The sequence below is a fragment of the Moschus berezovskii genome, chromosome 2 (genome assembly GCF_049115385.1).
Source record: "Moschus berezovskii isolate FMDL1 chromosome 2, NW_MosBer_1.0, whole genome shotgun sequence".
NCBI classification, from domain to species: Eukaryota; Metazoa; Chordata; class Mammalia; order Artiodactyla; family Moschidae; genus Moschus; species Moschus berezovskii.
This window is the reverse complement of record NC_142461.1, coordinates 113682849-113703119: the sequence shown is the minus strand read 5'-3', so window position 1 is coordinate 113703119 and position 20271 is coordinate 113682849. Positions and strand designations below refer to the sequence as shown.

At 37.8% G+C, this 20271-nt stretch overlaps 1 protein-coding gene across 1 annotated transcript in view; it reads left to right on the top strand.

Moving 5' to 3' along the window:
• TLK1 (tousled like kinase 1) overlaps nt 1-20271 on the top strand; it is a 193612-nt gene that overhangs the window by 59877 nt on the left and 113464 nt on the right. The window contains exon 2 of the mRNA XM_055398215.2: nt 12397-12515. Within this exon, the coding sequence (XP_055254190.1) occupies nt 12397-12515 (119 nt within the window). The remainder of the gene's footprint in view (nt 1-12396; nt 12516-20271) is intronic.

Here is a 20271-nt window from a genome sequence, read left to right as displayed (position 1 = left end):
CATGCTTTCTAGATTTTTTTTTTTTTCATCATCTGTTAAGGAAGATGAAGAGTTCAGGTAATTTAAAAATGGCATAATGAAAAATTGATTCATTGTCTAAAAATTGGTGCTAAATAAAGTAATGTTGACCAACCAGAGCTGCTAATATAGGTATCCTGTTTCAGAATGACTGCCTTGGGAGACCATATTTTTATAGTAATTAACATTTATTGAGTGAGTTTGGGAATGTATGTATGAAAGAGAGGGAGAGAGAGAGAAAACGTACTAGAAGGGACCATGACAGACACTAGTGGGTCAAATTGTGGTTTTGTTTATGTTGTTTTCTTAAAGTTGCTCTTCATAAAATAGGATGTGATTGAGCTCTAATTTGAGTAGTCACATCTCTTGTTATGTTTTGTGTGAAGTTTTGGGTTTATGGTAGATTGTGGGGAGCAGTTTAGTGAGAATAGTAGCATAGCTTGGAGATAGGTGGTTGTATTTGGGATGGGATTTTCTTTTAAGGATGGTATGGTCTTTATAGTGTCTTCTGTAATTTTTTCTTTTTCAAAAATATAAACATTTATTGTATATTGAAGAATTTAATGGATCATGGTAAAATTACTTATTCTTAAGAAAAATCTCACTTCTTAGAATTAAGGGTCCAAATTTTGGATGTATCCGAAATGACAGTTTGATGTCATAAAAGATTAAAACTTTTGAAGCATGTTAGCTATAACAGGAGTTAGCAAATGACCTGACTCCTGATTTAAAAAATAATCAAAAGACTTAACATTTTGTGACATGTGAAATTCAAATTTTAGTACCTATGAATAAAGTTTTATTGGAACAAGAGGTGCTTTTGCTTCATAATGGCAAAGCTGGGTAGTTGTGACAGAGATCCTGTATGGCATTCTCTTCACTTCCTACTGCTTTGGTTCACTACGAATTTCAGTGCTGCAGTTACACCTTGACAGTATTTTGAGTGCCATGTGTATTTCCAGTCTGTAATATTTAGTTTTTTTAAATAAAATTTTCAGTATTTATATATGCATACTCATCATGTCAGAACAAGAAAAATAGAGAACAATGAACTCTTGGGCACGGTGGAGCATGTATTATTTTATTATTGAGTTAGATAGCAAAAAATTGTTCTTATCTTTTGCAGTGACACTATAGCTGTGGTAGAAGAATAAAGTATATATTGACATTACTAGATTAAGCATACATCACAGTATTCTTAACTCTCAAAGTTTTAAAGTAACAGTCCATTTAAAATGGAACATTTCATTACAGTGTAACTTCATAAAAAGTTGAAAATGAGGCTGCCACCAAAATAAGTTTCTGAGCAACTCATTCCTTAGCCAAGCAAAGAAAGCTATTTACTGATGGTGAGTTAATTAAATTGTGTTTGATTGCAGCAGTCAAAGAAATGTGTCCAGAGAAAATAAATCTGTTTTAGACTATTAACTTTTTGGCAAGAACAGTTGATTTAAGAGTTGAGGACATTTGAAGCAATATCAATAGTCAATTTAAAAACAAGGCGAAAGATTTAGAGTGGTTTTCTTTGTCTCTTGATGAATCCACAGATTTTATTGATGTTACTCAGTTGTTGATTTGAGGCATCAATACCAAGTTTGAAGTGGCAGAAAAATCAGCTTCTGTGAATGATCTGTGTAGAACAACTTCAGGTAAAAATATTTTCAAAGTTGAGAAAACACTAAGTACAATCTGAAGTGGAATCTGGTAAGATGTGCTACAACTGTTAATGGTAAAAATACGTGTGAAAGAGAAAAAGGCTTAGTTAGACACATTTATAGAGCTTGTAAAAATGTGAGGTGCTCAGATCCTACTGTTGTTCATTGTACAATTCATCAGCAGGTACTTTGCTGAAAATGTGTGAATTTATTACGTGTTACAGAATCAGTATTGTCAACGGTGAACTCGATTTGTTCTCATGGACTTAACTAGCACCAGCTGTGCACATTTTTGTTAGAAGCTGAATATCCTGACTGGCTTAGCAGTGGTAACATTTTATTGCAGTTTTTTGATTTTAGGACTGAGTTTGAGATTTTTCTGAACAAAGAGGACAGCGCTCAATCACTATTATCAAATACTGATTGGTTTTGGAAACTAACTTTTTCTATGGAGTTGGAAATATTTTTAAATGAATTTAATGTAAAATTACAAGGCATAAGAGCATTCATTTGTGAAATTTAGCTGCAGTAAAGTCTTTGAGTGGTAACTGATGTTTGAATTACAAATAACATCAAGCTACTTTATACAGTTCTCATCCTGTCAAAATGAGATCCTCATTCCCACATGAATTTGCTTGAATATATTTTCCTACCTCAAACTACAGTTCCAGCAGCATTTTTTCAGACACTGATGCAAGTGCAAAGAATGTTTCCATAATTCAGAATCAATTTAATTGTGCACTTGAGGAACTTCTATCTAACCTTCAATTGGAAGTGATTAATCTGCTCTGTAATGACATACTGAAAGGCAAATATCACAAGAATAATCTAATAGACTTCTCTAACTGCCTTTGAAATAATGAATATGCTCAATTAAAATCATGTGCTTCCGGGTTAATATCAGCATACGGCAGTACTTATTTTTCAGAAAAGATTTTTTTCAAAGATAAATCCATAAAATCTGATCATCATTATCAGAGGAGTACTTATATTTTGATGATAGGAAACTTGAATTAGATGGAATGTTCCCTTGCCCCCCGCCCACTGCCACCAAGACCATTCCATTAACAGCCTGATCTATTATAAAATACTATACGCAGATATCATTATACCTTACATTTTATCATTAGAAAATGTATAGGAGGCTTTTCTCTCTTGTTACATAAGTGTCTTCATAATTTTTTCCAGTGGCCTGCAAGGACCAAAATACCTTGTGATCAAGCTCTTTTTAACAGTTGTGGTATCCCCTGTTCTACAGCAGTGCTTCTCAAACTTGGATGTACATAATTTTTTGAGGATCTTGTTAAAATATGGATTCTGATTTGGTAGGTCTGGGGTGGAACCCAAGATTTTGCATTTCTTAATGCATCTGAGGTGATAACAGGTGTTGTATCAAAGGACTGCATTTTGAGAAGGAAAGCTCTAGTGGTCAAGTTTGTTAGATTTTTAGACAGGTATTCTAATATTTGTTAAACATATGGACAGGGAGGCCTGGCGTGCTGTGCTTCATGGGGTCGCAAAGAGTCGGACACGACTGAGCGACTGAACTGAACTGAACTGAAGCATATGTTATGTGCCAGGAGTTATACCAGGGGCTTTTGGACATTTCTTTAAAATGTCACAGAAACTTGTTACAAGCTGTTAAGGACCGCAGTGAGGTTGGGAACTCTATTAAGGGTTTCCTGTGTGTTTATTCACTCAGTTGTGGCCAACTCTTTGCAACCCCATGGACTGCAGCCCGCCAGGCTCCTTTGTCCATGGGGATTCTCCAGGCAAGAATACTGGAGTGGGTTGCCCTGCCTTCCTCCAGGGGATCTTCCCAACCCAGGGATTGAGCCCAAGTCTTCCGCATTGCAGGCAGATTCTTTAATCAGGGAAGCCATAAGGGTTTTCAATTAGAAACTAATTGTTTTGGTTTCCCTTGATTGTATCGCTTCCTCTAGCACCTCATGAAGGGGAGAAACAGTGGGAAGCAAAACACCACATTGGTGGCTGGTGCGAAAGTAGGGACTGATGTCCTCTTCCCTGCTAAATTCCATTGGGCCAGCAACCAGTTTCCAAGCCAAAGAGTGGACATAATATGAGTGAAGTGAAAATGTTTGTTGCTCAGTCATGTCCGACTCTTTGCCAGCCTATGGACTGTAGTCCGCCAGGCTCCTTTGTCCATGGGATTTTCCAGGCAAGAATACTGAAGTGGGTAGCCATTCCCTTCTGCAGGGGATCTTCCCAACCCAGGGATCAAACCCAGGGAGATTCTTTACCATTTGAGCCACAGGGAAGCCCGTAGTATGTATAGCACGTACATATTTTGTAAACATTTTCCCTCAATCTCTTGCTTGCCTTTTTTATAATTTTTTTAAGCTAGCCAATACAAATTTTTGACAAGTCCAATTTATTTTTTCTGTTTAAGAATTGTAAAATATACATAAATAAGACTGACCGTTTTAACCATTTTAAGATATATAGTTGTGACTGCCATCTCCAGAGCTTTCTTTATCTTCCCCAAGCAAACCTTTGTACCCATTAAACACTATCTCCGTATTCCCCCATGCTGCTCATCCCTTGGCATCCACCAGTCTACTTTCTGTCTCTGTGCATTTGACTACTCTAGGAATCTTGTGTAAACAAAATCATACAGTATTTGTCTTTTTATGTCTCACATATTTCACTTAGCATAATGTCTTCAGAGCTTATGTTCTAGCCTAAATTTCCTTCAAATATAGAAAGGACATTTCCTTCATTTATAACACCAAATGATATGTCATTTCACTTTATGTGTATACCACATTTTATTAATGCATTCATTCATTCATTGATGGACACTAGGAGTGCTCTTTCCTTTTGGCTGTTAATAATAATGCTGTCAGTATGGATGTACAAATATATATTTGAGTCTTTGCTTTTACTTCCTTTGTGAGTGAAGCTCACTCACACCTACCTCCACACACAGAGGTGAAACTTTCTGGATCATGTAGTAATTATGTTTTTAATTTTCTGAAGAATTGCTATACCATTTTCCATAGTGACAGCCCGAGTTTACATTCCCACCAGCAACACACAAGAGTTCAAACTTATCCACATCCTTGCTAACACTTGTTATTTTCGTTTTTCTTTTTTTGATGGTAGCCATCCTAATGGGTGTGAAATTGTATCTCATTGTGATTTTGATGTCCATTTCTTTAACCTGTTGGGCAGATGTGTGTATTCTTTGGAGAAGTGTCTATTCAAGTTCTTTGTCCATTTTTTAACTGGATTGATTTTGTTGTTGAATTGTAGGATATAAATTCTGGATGAAAAGTGAAAGAGAAAGTTGTTCAGTCATGTCTGACTCTTTGCGACACCGTGAACCGCAGCACTCCAGGCCTCCCTGTCCATCACCAACTTCCGGAGATCACTGAAACCCATGTCCATTGAGTCAGTGATGCCATCCACTGTCTCATCCTCTGTTGTCCCCTTCTCCTGCCTTCAATCTTTCCCAGCATCAGGGTCTTTTCAAATGAGTCAGCTCTTCCCATCAGGTGGCCAAAGTGTTGGAGTTTCAGCTGTAACATCAGTCCTTCCAATGAACACCCAGGACTGATCTCCTTTAGGATGGAGTGGTTGGATCTCCTTGCATTCCAAGGGACTCTCAAGAGTCTTCTCCAACACCATAGTTCAAAAGCATCAGTTCTTCTGTGCTCAGCTTTCTTTATAGTCCTACTCTCACATCTATACATGAGCACTGGAAAAACCATAGCCTTGACTAGGTGGACCTTTGTTGACAAAGTAATGTCTCTGCTTTTTAATATGCTATCTAGGTTGGTGATAACTTTACTTCTAAGGATTAAGAGTCTTTAATTTCATGGCTGCAATCACCATCTGCAGTGATTTTGGAGCCCAGAAAAATAAAGTCAGCCACTGTTTCCACTGTTTCCCTGTCTATTTGCCATGAAGTTATGGGATGGGATGCCATGATCTTAGTTTTCTGAATGTTGAGCTTTAAGCCAACTTTTTCACTCTCCTCTTTCACTTTCATCGAGGCTCTTTAGTACTTCTTCACTTTCTGCCATAAGGGTGGTGTCATCTGCATATCTGAGGTTATTGATATTTCTCCTGGCAATCTTGATTCCAGCTTGTGCTTCTTCCAGCCCAGCGTTCCTCATGATGTACTCTGCATAGAAGTTAAATAAGCAGGGTGACAATATACAGCCTTGATGTACTCCTTTTCCTGTTTGGAACCAGTCTGTTGTTCCATGTCCAGTTGTAACTGTTGCTTCCTGACTTGCATACAGGTTTCTCAGGAGACAGGTCAGGTGGTCTTGTAGTCCCATCTCTTTCAGAGTTTTCCACAGTTTATTGTGATCCACACAGTCAAAGGCTTTGGCATAGTCAATGAAGCAGAAATAGATGTTTTTCTGGAACTCTCTTGCTTTCTCCATGATCCAGCAGATGCTGGCAATTTGATCTCTTGTTCCTCTGCCTTTTCTAAAACCAGCTTGAATATCTGGAATTTCATGGTTCACGTATCACTGAAGCCTGGCTTGAAGAGTTTTAAGCATTACTTTACTAGTGTGTGAGATGAGTGCAAGCGTGCAGTAATTGTAGCATTCTTTGGCATTGCCTTTCTTTGGGACTGGAATGAAAACTGACCTTTTCCAGTCCTGTGGCCACTGCTGAGTTTTCCAAATTTGCTGGCATATTGAGTACAGCATCATCACAGCATCATCTTTAGGATTTGAAATAGCTCAACTGGAATTGCATCACCTCCACTAGCTTTGTTCGTAGTGATGCTTCCTAAGGCCCACCTGACTTCACATTCCAAGATGTCTGGCTCTAGGTGAGTGATCACACCATGGTGATTGTTATGGAGTAGCCATCATAATCAACAAAATTTGAGTCCGAAGTACAGTACTTGGGTGCAGTCTCAAAAATGACACAATGATTTCTGTTCGTTTCCAAGGCAAACCATTCAACATCACGTAATCCAAGTCTGTGCCCTGACCAGTAATGCTGAAGAAGCCGAAGTCGAACAGTTCTATGACAAGACAACAAGAACAACAAGACAATACCGAAAAAAGATGTCCTTTTCATTATAGGGGACTGGAATGCAAAAGTAGGAAGTCCAGAAACACCTGGAATAACAAATTTGGCCTTGGGGTACACAATGAAGCAGGGCAAAGGCTAATAGAGTTTTGCCAGGAGAATGCACTGGTCATAGCAAACACCCTCTTCCAACAACACAAGGGAAGACTCTACACATGGACATCACCAGATGGTCAACACCGAAATCAGATTGATTATATTCTTTGCAGCCAAAGATGGAGAAGCTCTATCCAGTCAGCAAAAACAAGACCGGGAGCTGTCTGTGGCTCAGATCATGAACTCCTTATTGCCAAATTCAGACTTAAATTGAAGAAAGTAGAGAAAACAACTAGACCATTCAGGTATGACCTAAATCAAATCCCTTATGACTATACAGTGGGATTGAGAAATTTGAGGGCCTAGATCTGATAGACAGAGTGCCTGATGAACTATGGAGGGAGGTTAGTGACATTGTACAGGAGACAGGGATCAAGACCATTCCCATGGAAAAGAAATGCAAAAAAGCAAAACGGCTGTCTGAGGAGGCCTTACAAATAGCTGTGAAGAGAAGAGAAGCGAAAAAGAAAGGAGAAAAGGAAAGATATACCCATTTGAATGCAGAGTTCCAAAGAATAGCACAGAGAGAAAAGAAAGCTTTCCTCATCGGTCAAAGCAAATAAATAGAGGAAAACAATAGAATGGGAAAGACTAGAGATCTCGTCAAGAAAATTAGAGATATCAGGGAAACATTTCATGCAAAGATGGACTCAATAAAGGACAGAAGTGGTAGGGACCTAACGGAAGCAGAAGATATAAAGAAGAGGTAGCAAAATTGCACAGAAGAACTGTACAAAAAAGATCTTCACGACCCATGGACTGTAGTTCCTGGAATTTTCCAGGCCATAATACTGAAGTGGTTAACCTTTCCCTTCTCCAGGGGATCTTCCCAACCCAGAGACTGAACCCAGGTCTCTCGCATTGCAGTCTCTACATGGCAATCCATTATGAGACATAGGACTTGGAGATGTTTTCTCCCATTTATTTTCTCGATAGTATCCTTTTGAGAGGGTTAACCAGTCCATTCTAAAGGAGATCAATCCTGGGTGTTCACTGGAAGGACTGATGCTAAAGCTGAAACTGCAGTACTTTGGTCACCTCATGCGACGAGTTGACTCACTGGAAAAGACTCTGATGCTGGGAAAGGTTGGGGGCTGGAGGAGAAGGGGACGACAGAGAATGAGATGGCTGGATGGCATCACCTACTCTGTGGACATGAGTTTGAGTGAACTCCGGGAGTTGGTGATGGACAGGGAGGCCTGGCGTGCTGTGATTCATGGGGTCGCGGAGAGTCGGACATGAGTGAGCGACTGAACTGAACAGGTAGCTAGACCGGAAGTTCCCAAGTGGCAGGAGGAAATACAGTACAAGTGGCAGGCTTTTCCCTTCTCTGTTGAGGATACCTGGTTCTGCCTGAACTTAACTTTTCTCAAACCTTGAGCTAACCAATGGGTTTTTCTTATGTAAATGTTTTCCTTAAGCTATGTTAATGAAACTATGTATTTGCTTTGCAATCTGCCTTTCTTCAAATTGGTTCAGTTTTAGACTAACCTTTCTTTTTCTTTTCTCAAACCTGGGCTGATAATTGCTCAAGAAGCCAGTATTCATTTTTTTTTTTTTGGCGGGGTTGGGGAATGACATACCTTGTGGTATTCTATCTTAAAAATGCATATTGTGGGACAGGGGCCTGGTGAAACTCCCTCAGCCTTGAGGTGTCTCTCTTATCTCATTAGCAGCTTACTAACAGACATATGACTTGCTAAAAACTACAATGGGACATTCTTTCTGCCCCCTTCTGATGTGTGTCAGAAGCTTTCTCCATCTATTTTACCTTTAATAAAATTGTTACACAAAAGCTCTGAGTGTCAAGCATCGTCTCTGGCCCCAGATCGAAATGCTTTCCTCCAAAGGTCTTGAATCCTGCGTAGCACATGGCTCGCATCCGCAACGTTTCACTTTGATGTACAGAAGTGTTTTAGTTTTTTTAAAAATGCTGTTCATATTTATTTTTACTTATTTATTTGGCTGCGCCAGCTCTTAGTTCAGCCTTGGGATCTAGTTCCCTGACCAAGGATTGAACTCCGGTCCCCTGCATTGGGAGCTTAGAATATTAGCCACTGGACCACCAGGGAAGTTAATTTTGATAAAGTCCAGTTACATATATTTTCTTTTGTTGCTGAGCTTTTGTTTTTATATCCAAGGAATCATTGCCAGATCCAGTGTCATGAAGATTTTCCCTTGTTTTCTTCTATTAGGTTTACAGTTTCAGGTCTTTATATTTAAGTGTTTGATCCATTTTAAGTTAATTTTTGTATTTGATATTAGTAAAGTGTTCAACTTAACATTTTTGCATGTGGATATCCAGTCTTTCCAATGCTGTTTGTTGAAAAGACTGTTTTTTCCCCCATGGAATGGTCTTGGCCTCTTTCTGGGCTCTCTATTTTATTCCATTGGTTTACATGTCTATCTTTATATTAGTACCGTGTGTGTGTGTGTGTGTGTGTGTGTGTGTGGTTTTGGTGTGTTTGGTAAGCAAAATATATATATAAATATATTTATATATAAAAATATAAAATATATATATAATATATATATATTTCCTCCTGAGAAACCCACCAGAACTATTGGTGAATGCAGAATTTTGCTGCTTCTGTTTTTTGATAAATGGTGATTAATAAAACAGGAAAAGCATATGGGAAAAAATCCTGACCCATAGCATACACAAATGTTAATTTAGGATAAATCATAGACCTAAGTGGAAAAACATAAAACTTAAAAAGATTATGTTTTTTCACTTTGGGACATGCAAAGTTTTCTTGGTAATAGATAATAACCATAAATAAAAAAATTAGATATTTTCACGTAAACATTTCTGCTTCTCAAATCATTATGAAGAAAATGGATAAAAATCAAAAACTTAAAATGTTTTTACTATCTATCAACCAACTGACTTTTCTTTTTAAGATTTATTTTTTGGTTGTGGTATGTCTTCATTGCTGCATGCAAGCCTTCTCTAGTTGGGGCAGGCAGGGGCTACTCTTTGTTGCAGGGTGCAGGCTTCTCATTGCAGTGATTTCTCTTGTGGGGCACAGTCTCTAGGCACGCGGACTTCCATAGTTGCAGCATGTTGTTGGCTCAATAATTGCAGCTCGTAGGCTGTAGAATGCTGACTGACTAGTTGTGGCACACGGGCTTAGTTGCTCTGTAAATGTGGGATCTTCCTGGACCAGGGATTGAACTGGTATATTGCAGTGCAAGGTGGATTCTTAACCACTGGATGACCACGGAAGCCCCTGACAGTGACGATTTCTGATGTAGTAGCAGGATGGAAAAAAAGGAAGTACTGATGATACTTGAAAGTACATTGTCAGGAGTATACTTACAATAGAAACCAGATTCTAGGGACCTAAAACTAGTTAGGGTTGTAAATCACCAGTTTAAGGAAATAATTAAATTTTCTGATATTAATTGCACAAAATTCAAGCTTCAATTTTTTTTTTAAAGGCATCTGTGAGACAGAAAGAGGCGGGGAGGGGAGAGATGCACAAGAGAGCAGGGATACATGCAAATGCAAGGTTTCTTGAATATCAAGAAGGAATAGGATCAAAAGCAAGAAATGAAGGCTTTAGGTTTTTGGACTTAGCTACCTTTTTGTCTAAGATGGAAGAATGAAGAATGGACAGGGAAGATACGTACAGGCACAGAAATACTAATAAACATGGAAGAGTGGCCATTATCCCTCTAGCCCTCCGTCCAGATGAAGGTAGAAGGTAATGAGGGAACTTTGAAGGGTTAAGGACTATACGAATAGCTCTTAACTTTTAGGAGAAAAACATCAGTGTGTGTGAAAGGGGTCTAGTGTACTTTGAAAATGTTCCACATGTGGTTCTGGGTTCTGATAATATCCTCCAGCTCCCTTTGACTCACTTGCTGCTGTTGCGTCACTTCAGTCATGTCCGTCCGACTCTGTGCGACCCCATAGACGGCAGCCCACCAGGCTCGTCCATCCCTGGGATTCTCCAGGCAAGAACATTGGAGTGGGTTGCCATTTCCTTCTCCAATGCATGCATGCATGCTAAGTCGCTTCACTTAGGTCACTCCTAAAGTTTTATCAGTAGAGAATTAGCAGACATGTAGGAGAGGATTTTTAAGAGTTTAATTGAACTTTAACTAGAATTTATGGTGCTTTAGTCTGCTTAGTTGAAATTACATGAGGAAGTTCGTCTCCCCCTCTTTAATTCTCAAGGTTATTGTTTAATAATAGATGTTACCTCAGTGATCTGCTTGATATTTGTGTGTGTGTTGTGTCTGCCTGCTAGAAACTGAAAACACTGTACAAAAAATTCTTTGGACGTGACAGTAAAAGAGTCATAAATTGAGTGCTTCCCAGGTGGCTTAATGATAAAGAATCCACCTGCCAAGCAGGAGACATGGATTTGACCTGGAAAGATGGATTGGAAAGATCTCCTGGAGAAGGAAATGGCAACCCACTTCAATATTCTTGCTTGGGAAATCCCATGGACAGAGAGCCTGGCGGGCTACAATCCATGGGGTTGCAAAAGAGTTGGACCATGACCTAGCAACTAAATAACAACAACCAAGTCATGAATTATATATAAGCAAAATATTTAAGTAGTAATGCCACTTAGTGCAAAATTCTGTATAAGCTTAGAGTAGGGAGATTACATTATGAGAAGTGGTGTTTTTTCAAACTATGGACTTGGGTCCATTAATGGCTCATCAAATTAGTTTAATAGCTCACAAACAGCATTTTTTCCTTTTTAATGGATTAGAATAGACTAGAAAATATTGAAGCTTGCAGCGTATAGTAATAAACAGTTGTGGAACTTTTAATATAAAATGTGTGTATGTGTGTGTTGTTTTGGGTGAAAATATATTTGTTACTCTGGATTGCAGTCCAAAAGTATTGGAAATCCACCATAGGTTATTTTGATAAATAATTGTGGACATTATAAAAACCTTTAAAGTCCTTACATTCATCTTCTTTTAGAATTTAAGTTTATATTTACATTACTAATTGTTGTTGTTCAGTCATGTCAGACTCTTTGTGACCAGATGGGCTGCAGCACACCAGGCTTCCCTATCCTTTACTATCCCTCGGAGTTTGCTCAAACTCATGTCTGTTGAGTTCATGATGCCGTCCAACAATCTCATCCTCTGTTGCCCCTTCTCCTCCTGCTCTCAATCTTGCCCAGCATCAGGGTCTTTTCCAAGAGTCGGCTCTTCACGTCAGGTGGCCAAAGTGTTGGGGCTTCAGCTCACTGTCAGTCCTTCCAGTGAATATACAGGGATGATTTCTGATTTGACCTCCTTGCAGTCCAAGGGACTCTCAAGAGTCTTCTCCAGCACCACAGTTCAAAAGCATCAATGCTTCAGCAGTCAGCCTTCTTTATGATCCAAATCTCACATCCATACATGACTACTGGAAAAACCATAGCTTTGACTATATGGTCCTTTGTTGGAAAAGTGATGTCTCTGCTTTTTAATACGCTGTTTAGGTTTGTCATAGCTAATTACATAACTATATTTTAGATGTAAGTATATAAATACATATGTAAGTGTGCTTTTTTTTTGGTCTTAATAGGTGCAATGGATGAGCTTCATAGTCTGGATCCAAGAAGACAAGAATTATTGGAAGCTAGATTTACAGGAGTTGCAAGTGGGAGCACAGGGAGCACGGGCAGTTGCAGTGTTGGAGCTAAAGTGAGTAAAATTGTAATCTTTATTTGAAATTTTTTCTTTGTATTAAAGTATGCATATTTTGTAAAGGATTTACATTTAACAGTAAGTTCAGTTCAGTCGCTCAGTTGTGTCTGCCTCTTTGCAACCCCATGAATCACAGCACGCCCACGCCAGGCCTCCCTGTCCATCACCAACTCCTGGAGTTCACTCAAACTCATGTCCTTCGAGTCGGTGATGCCATCCAGCCATCTCATTCTCTGTCGTCCCCTTCTCCTCCTGCCCCCAATTCCTCCCAACATCAGAGTCTTTTTCCAGTGAGTCAGCTCTTCACATGAGGTGGCCAAAGTATTGGAGCTTCAGCTTTTGTATCAGTCCTGGACTGGTTGGATCTCCTTGCAGTCTAAGGGACTCTCAAGAGTCTTCTCCAGCACCACAGTTCAAAAGCATCAATTCTTCGGCGATCAGCTTTCTTCACAGTCCAACTCTCACGTCCATACATGACCACTGGAAAAACCAATAGCCTTGACTAGACGGACCTTGGTTGGCAAAGTAATGTCTCTGCTTTTTAATATGCTATCTAGGTTGGTCATAACTTTCCTTCCAAGGAGTAAGCGTCTTTTAATTTCATGGCTGCAGTCAGCATCCGCAGTGATTTTGGAGCCCAAAAAAATAAAGTCTGACACTGTTTCCCCATCTGTTTACCATGAAGTGATGGGACCAGATCTTTGTTTTCTGAATGTTGAGCCGTAAGCCAACTTTTTCACTCTCTTTCACTTTCATCAAGAGGCTTTTTAGTTCCTCTTCACTTTCTGCCATAAGGGTGGTATTATCTGCATATCTGAGGTTATTGATATTTCTCCCGGCAGTCTTGATTCCAGCTTGTGGATAATATATAGGAAAAAAATCCAGTGTTTTTATACCTGATTTCTAGTATAGCATACTATATTTTGCATACCATTTTGCAAAAAGGCAAAATGGTTGTCTGAGGAGGCCTTACAAATAGCTGAAAAAAGAAAAGAAAGTGAAAAGGGAAGATACACCCATCTGAATGGAGAATTCCAAAGAATAGCAAGGAGAATTAAGAAAGCCTTCCTCAGTGGTCAATGCAAAGAAATAGAGGAAAACGATAGAATGGGAAAGACTAGAGATCTCTTCAAGAAAGTTAAAGACACCAAGGGAACATTTCATGCAATGATAGGCTCAATAAAGGACAGAAATGGTATGGACCTAACAGAAGCAGAAGAGGTGGCAAGAATACACAGAACTATACAAAAGAGATCTATAACCATGATGTTGTGATCACTCACCTAGAGCTAGACGTCATGGAATGTAAAGTCAAGTGGCCTTAGGAAGCATCACTAGGAACAAAGCTAGTGGAGGTGATGGAATTCCAGTTGAGCTATTTCAGATCCTAAAAGATGATGCGGTGAATGTGTTGCACTCAGTATGCCAGAAAATTTGGAAAACTCAGCAGTGGCCATGGGACTGGAAAAGGTCAGTTTTCATTCCAGTCCCAAAGAAAGGTAATGCCAGGGAATGCTCAAACTACCGCACAATTGCACTCATTTCACACTCTGGCAAACAAATGTTCAAAATTCGGCATGCCAGGCTTCAACAGTATGTGAACCCTGAACTTCCAAATGTTCAAGCTGGAGTAAGAAAAAGCAGAGGAACCAGAGATCAAATTGCCAACATCCGTTGGATCATAGGAAAAGCAAGAGAGTTCCATTAAAAACATCTTCTGCTTTATTGACTATGTCAAAGCCTTTGACTGTATGGATCACAACAAACTGTGGAAAATTCTTAAAGAGATGGAAATATCAGACCACCTTACCTGCCTCCTGAGAAATCTGTATGCAGGTCAAGAAGCAACAGTTAGAACTGGACATGGAACAATGGACTGGTTCCAAGTGGGGAAAGGAGTACGTCAATGCTGTATATTGTCATCCTGCTTATTTACCTTATATGCAGAGTTCATCATGCGAAATGCCAGGCTAGATGAAGCATAAGCTGGAGTCAAGATTGTTGGGAGAAATATCAATAACCCCAGATATGCAGATGACATTACATTTATGGCAGAAAGCAAAGAGCCTCTTGATGAATGTGAAAGAGGAGAGTGAAAAAGTTGGCTTATAACTCAGCATTCAGAAAACTAAGATCATGGCATCTGGTCCCATCACTTCATGGCAAATAGATGGGGAAACAATGGAAACAGTGACAGAGTTTTTTTGGGGGGACTCCAAAATCATTGCAGATGGTGACAGTAGCCATGAAATTAAAAGACGCTTACTCCTTGGAAGAAAAGCTGTGACCAACCTAGACAGCATATTAAAAAGCAGAGACATGACTTTGGCAACAAAGGTCCATCTAGTCAAAGCTATGGTTTTTCCAGTAATCACGTATGAATGTGAGAGTTGGACTATGAAGAAAGCTGAGTGCTGAAGAATTGATGCTTTTGAAATGTGGTGTTTGAAAAGACTCTCAGAGTCCTTTGGACTGCAAGGAGATCCAACCAGTCAATCCTAAAGGAAATCAATCCTGAGGATTCAATAGGAGAACTGATGCTGAAATTGAAACTCTAATACTTTGGCCACCTGATCCAAAGAACTGACTCATTGGAAAAGACCCTGATGCTGGGAAAGATTGAAGGCAGGAGGAGAAGAGGATGACAGAGGATAAGATGTTTGGATGCCATCACTGATCGGATGGATATGAGTTTGAGCAAGCTGAGGGAGTTGATGATGTACAGGGGAGTCTGGCATGCTGCACTCCATGGGGTCGCAAAGAGTCAGACATGACTGAGTGACTGAAGTGATACTATATTTTGAGTATTTATGTTGTAACATAGCATAATAGGTTTCAAGAGTAAAAATGAATTTGGTAGATACACTGTATTTCTCCCATTACATAATTTTTACCTTTCCTTATCCTTTTTGTTTCTTCTTTGCCCCTGTAGCTCATGTTCCTGTCATATATGTTCCTATCTGTACAGTAATCCACTGCTGCTATCTGCTGCATAAAATGAATAGTATATCTGTTATGATTTCCAGTGATAGATATCAGGTTGTCTTCAACTCCCTGCTACCTCACATTGTGGTGAATTTCTTGTAACTGTTCTCTTTTGCGACTTTGTGAACATTTTAAAAAATATATTCCTAACAGCAGAATTGATAGAGCATAGGACATGTATAGATTTAAATTGAATAAATAGTATGTGCTATTTATAATGGTTGTATAAAACTAATTTGCATTCAGCAGAGTGCATGAGTATTTCTGTATCTCTGTATCCAGGAAACCCTTGGCATCATCCATATTCCTCATGTTTGATAGTCCAGAATGTATACTTTGCTGTCCTGTTGTGCTGTGTGTCATGCTGGGCTGCTGTGCTGCGCTAAGTTGCTTTATCATGTCTGACTCTTTGCTACCACATGTAACCCACCAGACTTCTCTGTCTGTGGAGTTTTCTGGGCAAGGATACTGGAGTAGGTTGCTAGGGGCTTTTCTCCACCGAGGGATCGAACCCATGTCTCTTTTGTCTCCTGTGTTGTTTACCATTAGAGCCACTGTTTTTCATATGTCCCTTGTATATTCCACATATTCCATGTTGATCACATACAGTGCAGATGACTTCTTTCATTTTGTCATGTCTGTTAACTTTTTTTATGGTATACCTCATATCCACCATAAATGTGGTACAGAACTCTTTAATGTTGTATTCAAACTCACTAATTTTTTTTGCTTTATGGTCTGTTCCTTAGTATACCAACTTTTGGTTTTACTAAGAAAAACAGTTGTCACCATTAACTGTCTGGGTCAAATAGACCTTTTTGCTACGTTTATATTTTGTTATTTTACTAATTTTCAGCAATAAGAAAAAAGTATAATAATAACTTTGTTAGAAATTTTAATATGAATTTAAACATACTTAAAAATCTCTTTGTATCAAGTAAATCTTGGTGCACAAGCATCATAAAAGATGAAGGATATTGTTATGCATCCTTTGAGCTTAAAAATGGCCCAGGTTCTTGTTGCAGAACATTGTATGATGAAGTCCTTCAGTTGAATGAATTCATGGATGAGAATACCGTGTTTCCCTTTTTCCTCCCCTTAGAAATGTATCGTCCAGTTCATTGATTCTTGAATTTGAGAAAATTCATCTAGGATATTGTCATTTGAAGACTCAGATTTTATTTATATGTTTATTGTCACCATCATGAGTTTTAGGTGCTGTTATCTCTTTATATTTATTTTCTGATTTGTGTAATAAATGTAAATTATCATCTGTCATTTTGTTCTCTTGATCATCTTAAGTGGAAAATGAAAATTTCTTATTAGATGGAATCGATAAAAGCTAAAATCAGACTCCAGAGATAGTTTCTTAGTCATTTATATGTTTTTGAAAGATGATGCAGTACTTTGAGGTAAAGAAAATAACTTTATAATTTATTTATAAATTTATTTTATAATTTATTTCACTATTGCGTCATCCTTTTAGGCATTAAATCTGTATTGTTTTTCTATATCTTCTCTAGTAAATTATCACGAAGTTGCTCAAGACAATATGCATTTATTATCTTATAATTCTGTAGCATCAGAAGTCTGACACAAGTCTCACTGGGCTAAAATTAAGCTGTCTGCATTGCTGCCTGTCTTTCTGGGGGCTTGAAGGAGGATCGATTTGCCGTGCCTTTTCCAGCTGTGAGAGGCTGCCTGCATTCCTTGACTGGTGGTGTCCTTCCTCCATGTTCAGAGCCAGCAGTGTTGCATCTCTTACTCTTCTTTGACAATCACACGTAATGGACCATAGCTTGGAAGGGCTCTTCACTTATAATTGCTAATATGATTAGATTGGACCCACCCCAGTCTGGATAATCTGGTATAATTTCCCCATTTCAAAATTCTCATCCTTAATCACATCTGCAGAGTCCCTTTTGCCATATACAATAACATTCTGGTGCTTAGGGCATGGACATCACCAGGAAGCCAATATTCTGCCTATCATATCATTGTTCTTCTGTTTTATTTTAGAGCCTTCTCTTTGTTTCAGCATAGTTGAATGATTGATGAACAATGATAAGTAATGACTTCCTTTTATGATATAATAACAAAATATAGGAAAAATAAGATCAGTAAGATCCCATAACGTATTTTGGATTTATGAAAACTGGTGGACATCTGGTAATTACTTGCAAGATAGAATGTGTTTTATTCTATTAAAAATAAATTCCTATTTTTATTCTGTGGATGGTCTCAAAGAATAAAAGTCCTAATATTAATTATTACAAACTGACTTGAAAAAGAAGCCAGAAAGCTAAAGTTGGGTCCAGTGGACTCTGATGGTATTCTAAAAGTGAAATTCTTCTTCCCCACCCATGAGGCACAAATACAGTTCCTTCTGTTTTATAGTTTTATTTTTATATTTATTCTTTAGCCCATTGAGGCCTCATCTTTTATATAATATTGATAAAGATCAGGTTTTATTTTTCTCCACATAGTAAACCAGTTTTCTCCACTTCTTAAATCACCCATATTTTCCCACTGATTTGTGATGCCACCTGTATTATATGTTAATTTGCCATGTGTATATTCTGAGCTGTCTTTGAAATTTACCTTACGTTCCAGTGGTCTTTCTGTGTTCTTCTGTCAGTATCACATAAGGAATATGGTTGTGTTTTGGTATGTCTTGTTTCTGAGGTAAAGCAAATCTCTCCTTTAATCTTCTTTTGTAAGATTGACTCAATTATTTATGGATCTTTCTTCCCTCATGTAAAATTTGAGCATCTCTTCACTTGTTAGCACTTGGGGATTATTCTTTAATAACTAATTCATATCTTTTTCCTTTAAAGATCAAATGGAATTTTTGTCCTAAATGCAGATTGATTTGGGGAGTATTGAAATGTTTATAAGATTAGGTTGTCCCATCTAAGTACGTGAAATGTCTCTCCATTTGTTCAGTTCTCTCTGTAGAGTTCTACAGAATTTTAGGCTGTTTTTATGAATTTTTTGGGCTTATTTCTGGATACTTGAAAGTTTTTGTGGCTGAAGTATTTTTTAATATATTTTCTAGTTGGCTCTTGGTGACCTAGGAGGTTTTTTATTTTCTTACTTTGGTCTCTTTTATTGGTTGTATTACTTTGTTGATTATTTAGATTTGTCCAGGAGAAATAGTTATTTTCCCCAAATTACAGTTTTATTTCTTATACTTCGTATATATATGTGTGTGTATGTGTATATATATATATTCCTTACATTGGTCATGAGCTTCAGTAATGTGTCTTCTCCTGTTCAAGAGAAATCATCTAAAGTTTCTCCATTAAGTGTAATGTTTGCTGTAGGTTATGTGTATATGACCATGACCACATAGCAGAAGAGCTTTTTCATTCCTGATTAGTTAAGAATTTTTGTTCATTTGTTTTAAAAACAGTAAGTGTAACAAATTTTTAAGAACATTGAACTTTGCATTTCTTGGATAAACCCAACTTGGTTATGATATACTATTTTAAAAATATTTTATTAGATTTAATACATGACTAGCTATTTTAGTTAGGATTTGTACATATATGGCTGTAAGAGAAATAGATGCAAAGACGTGAAGAGTGATATTATAGTGAGTTTTGACAATGTAGTAAACCACATTCCTTTTAAGATATAGAACATTTTCATCACACCACCTTGTCTGTTTTATAAAACAGTATCACACTAGCCCCATAAAATGAACTAGTTTTTTGCTGTTTTCAATTTTTTCAACATCATATATATGGTAGAAAATGTTCATGGGAAGATGAGTAGACGTTTACCTGTAAAACTGTCTTGTCCTGGGGTTTGTTGTGAAGAAAGATCTTTCACTATCATTTAAATTTCATTAATATTAACTAGTTTATTAATCTATTTCAGTTAAGCTTTTCAGACTTATTAGTGGATAGTTATAACACTTTAAAAAATCTCAATTCTTGTTCATTTCTGTTTATTCTTTCAGATTCTCCTTTTCTGTTCATTCCTGCCAGAGCTCTAATTAACTGTTTCAAAGAATTTGGTTTTAATCTGTTTCACTTGATTTTCCCCATTGATTTCTGTCATCCTAATTTACTTGTTGGATTTGCTCTGTGACTCTTCTTCCAGCTGTTGAGTTGAACGAGTTAGATTATTTATATGGCAACATAATTAATATACAATAAAATGTGTGGATATTAAGTGACTTGTACTGTAAGTTTTATGAATGCATAAAATTGTATAACCTCCACCACAATTAGGATGTAAAATAGTTCTCAAAATATTCCCCCATGCCCTTTTGTACTCTGCCCTTTAGGTTGCCTCTGGTAACCACTGATTTATTTACTGCTTTTATAGTTTTGCCTTTGCAAGCCTGTCATATAAATGGAGTCAGTATTGTAAATATGTAGCCTTAGATTCTGTCTTCTTTTATCTTAGGAAAATGCATTCCTTTGAGATTTATCCATTGTTGTAATGTAGTTAATTTTTATTGTTAAATAGTGTTCTATTGTATAAAATATTGATATACTAATAGAGTTTTGTCAAGAGAATGCACTGGTCATAGCAAACACCCTCTTCCAACAACACAAAAGAAGACTCTACACATGGACATCACCAGATGGTCAACACCAAAATCAGATTGATTATATTCTTTGCAGCCAAAGATGGAGAAGCTCTATACGGTTAGCAAAAACAAGACCAGGAGCTGACTGTGGCTCAGATCATGAACTCCTTATTGCCAAATTCAGACTGAAATTGAAGAAAGTAGGGAAAACCACTAGACCAT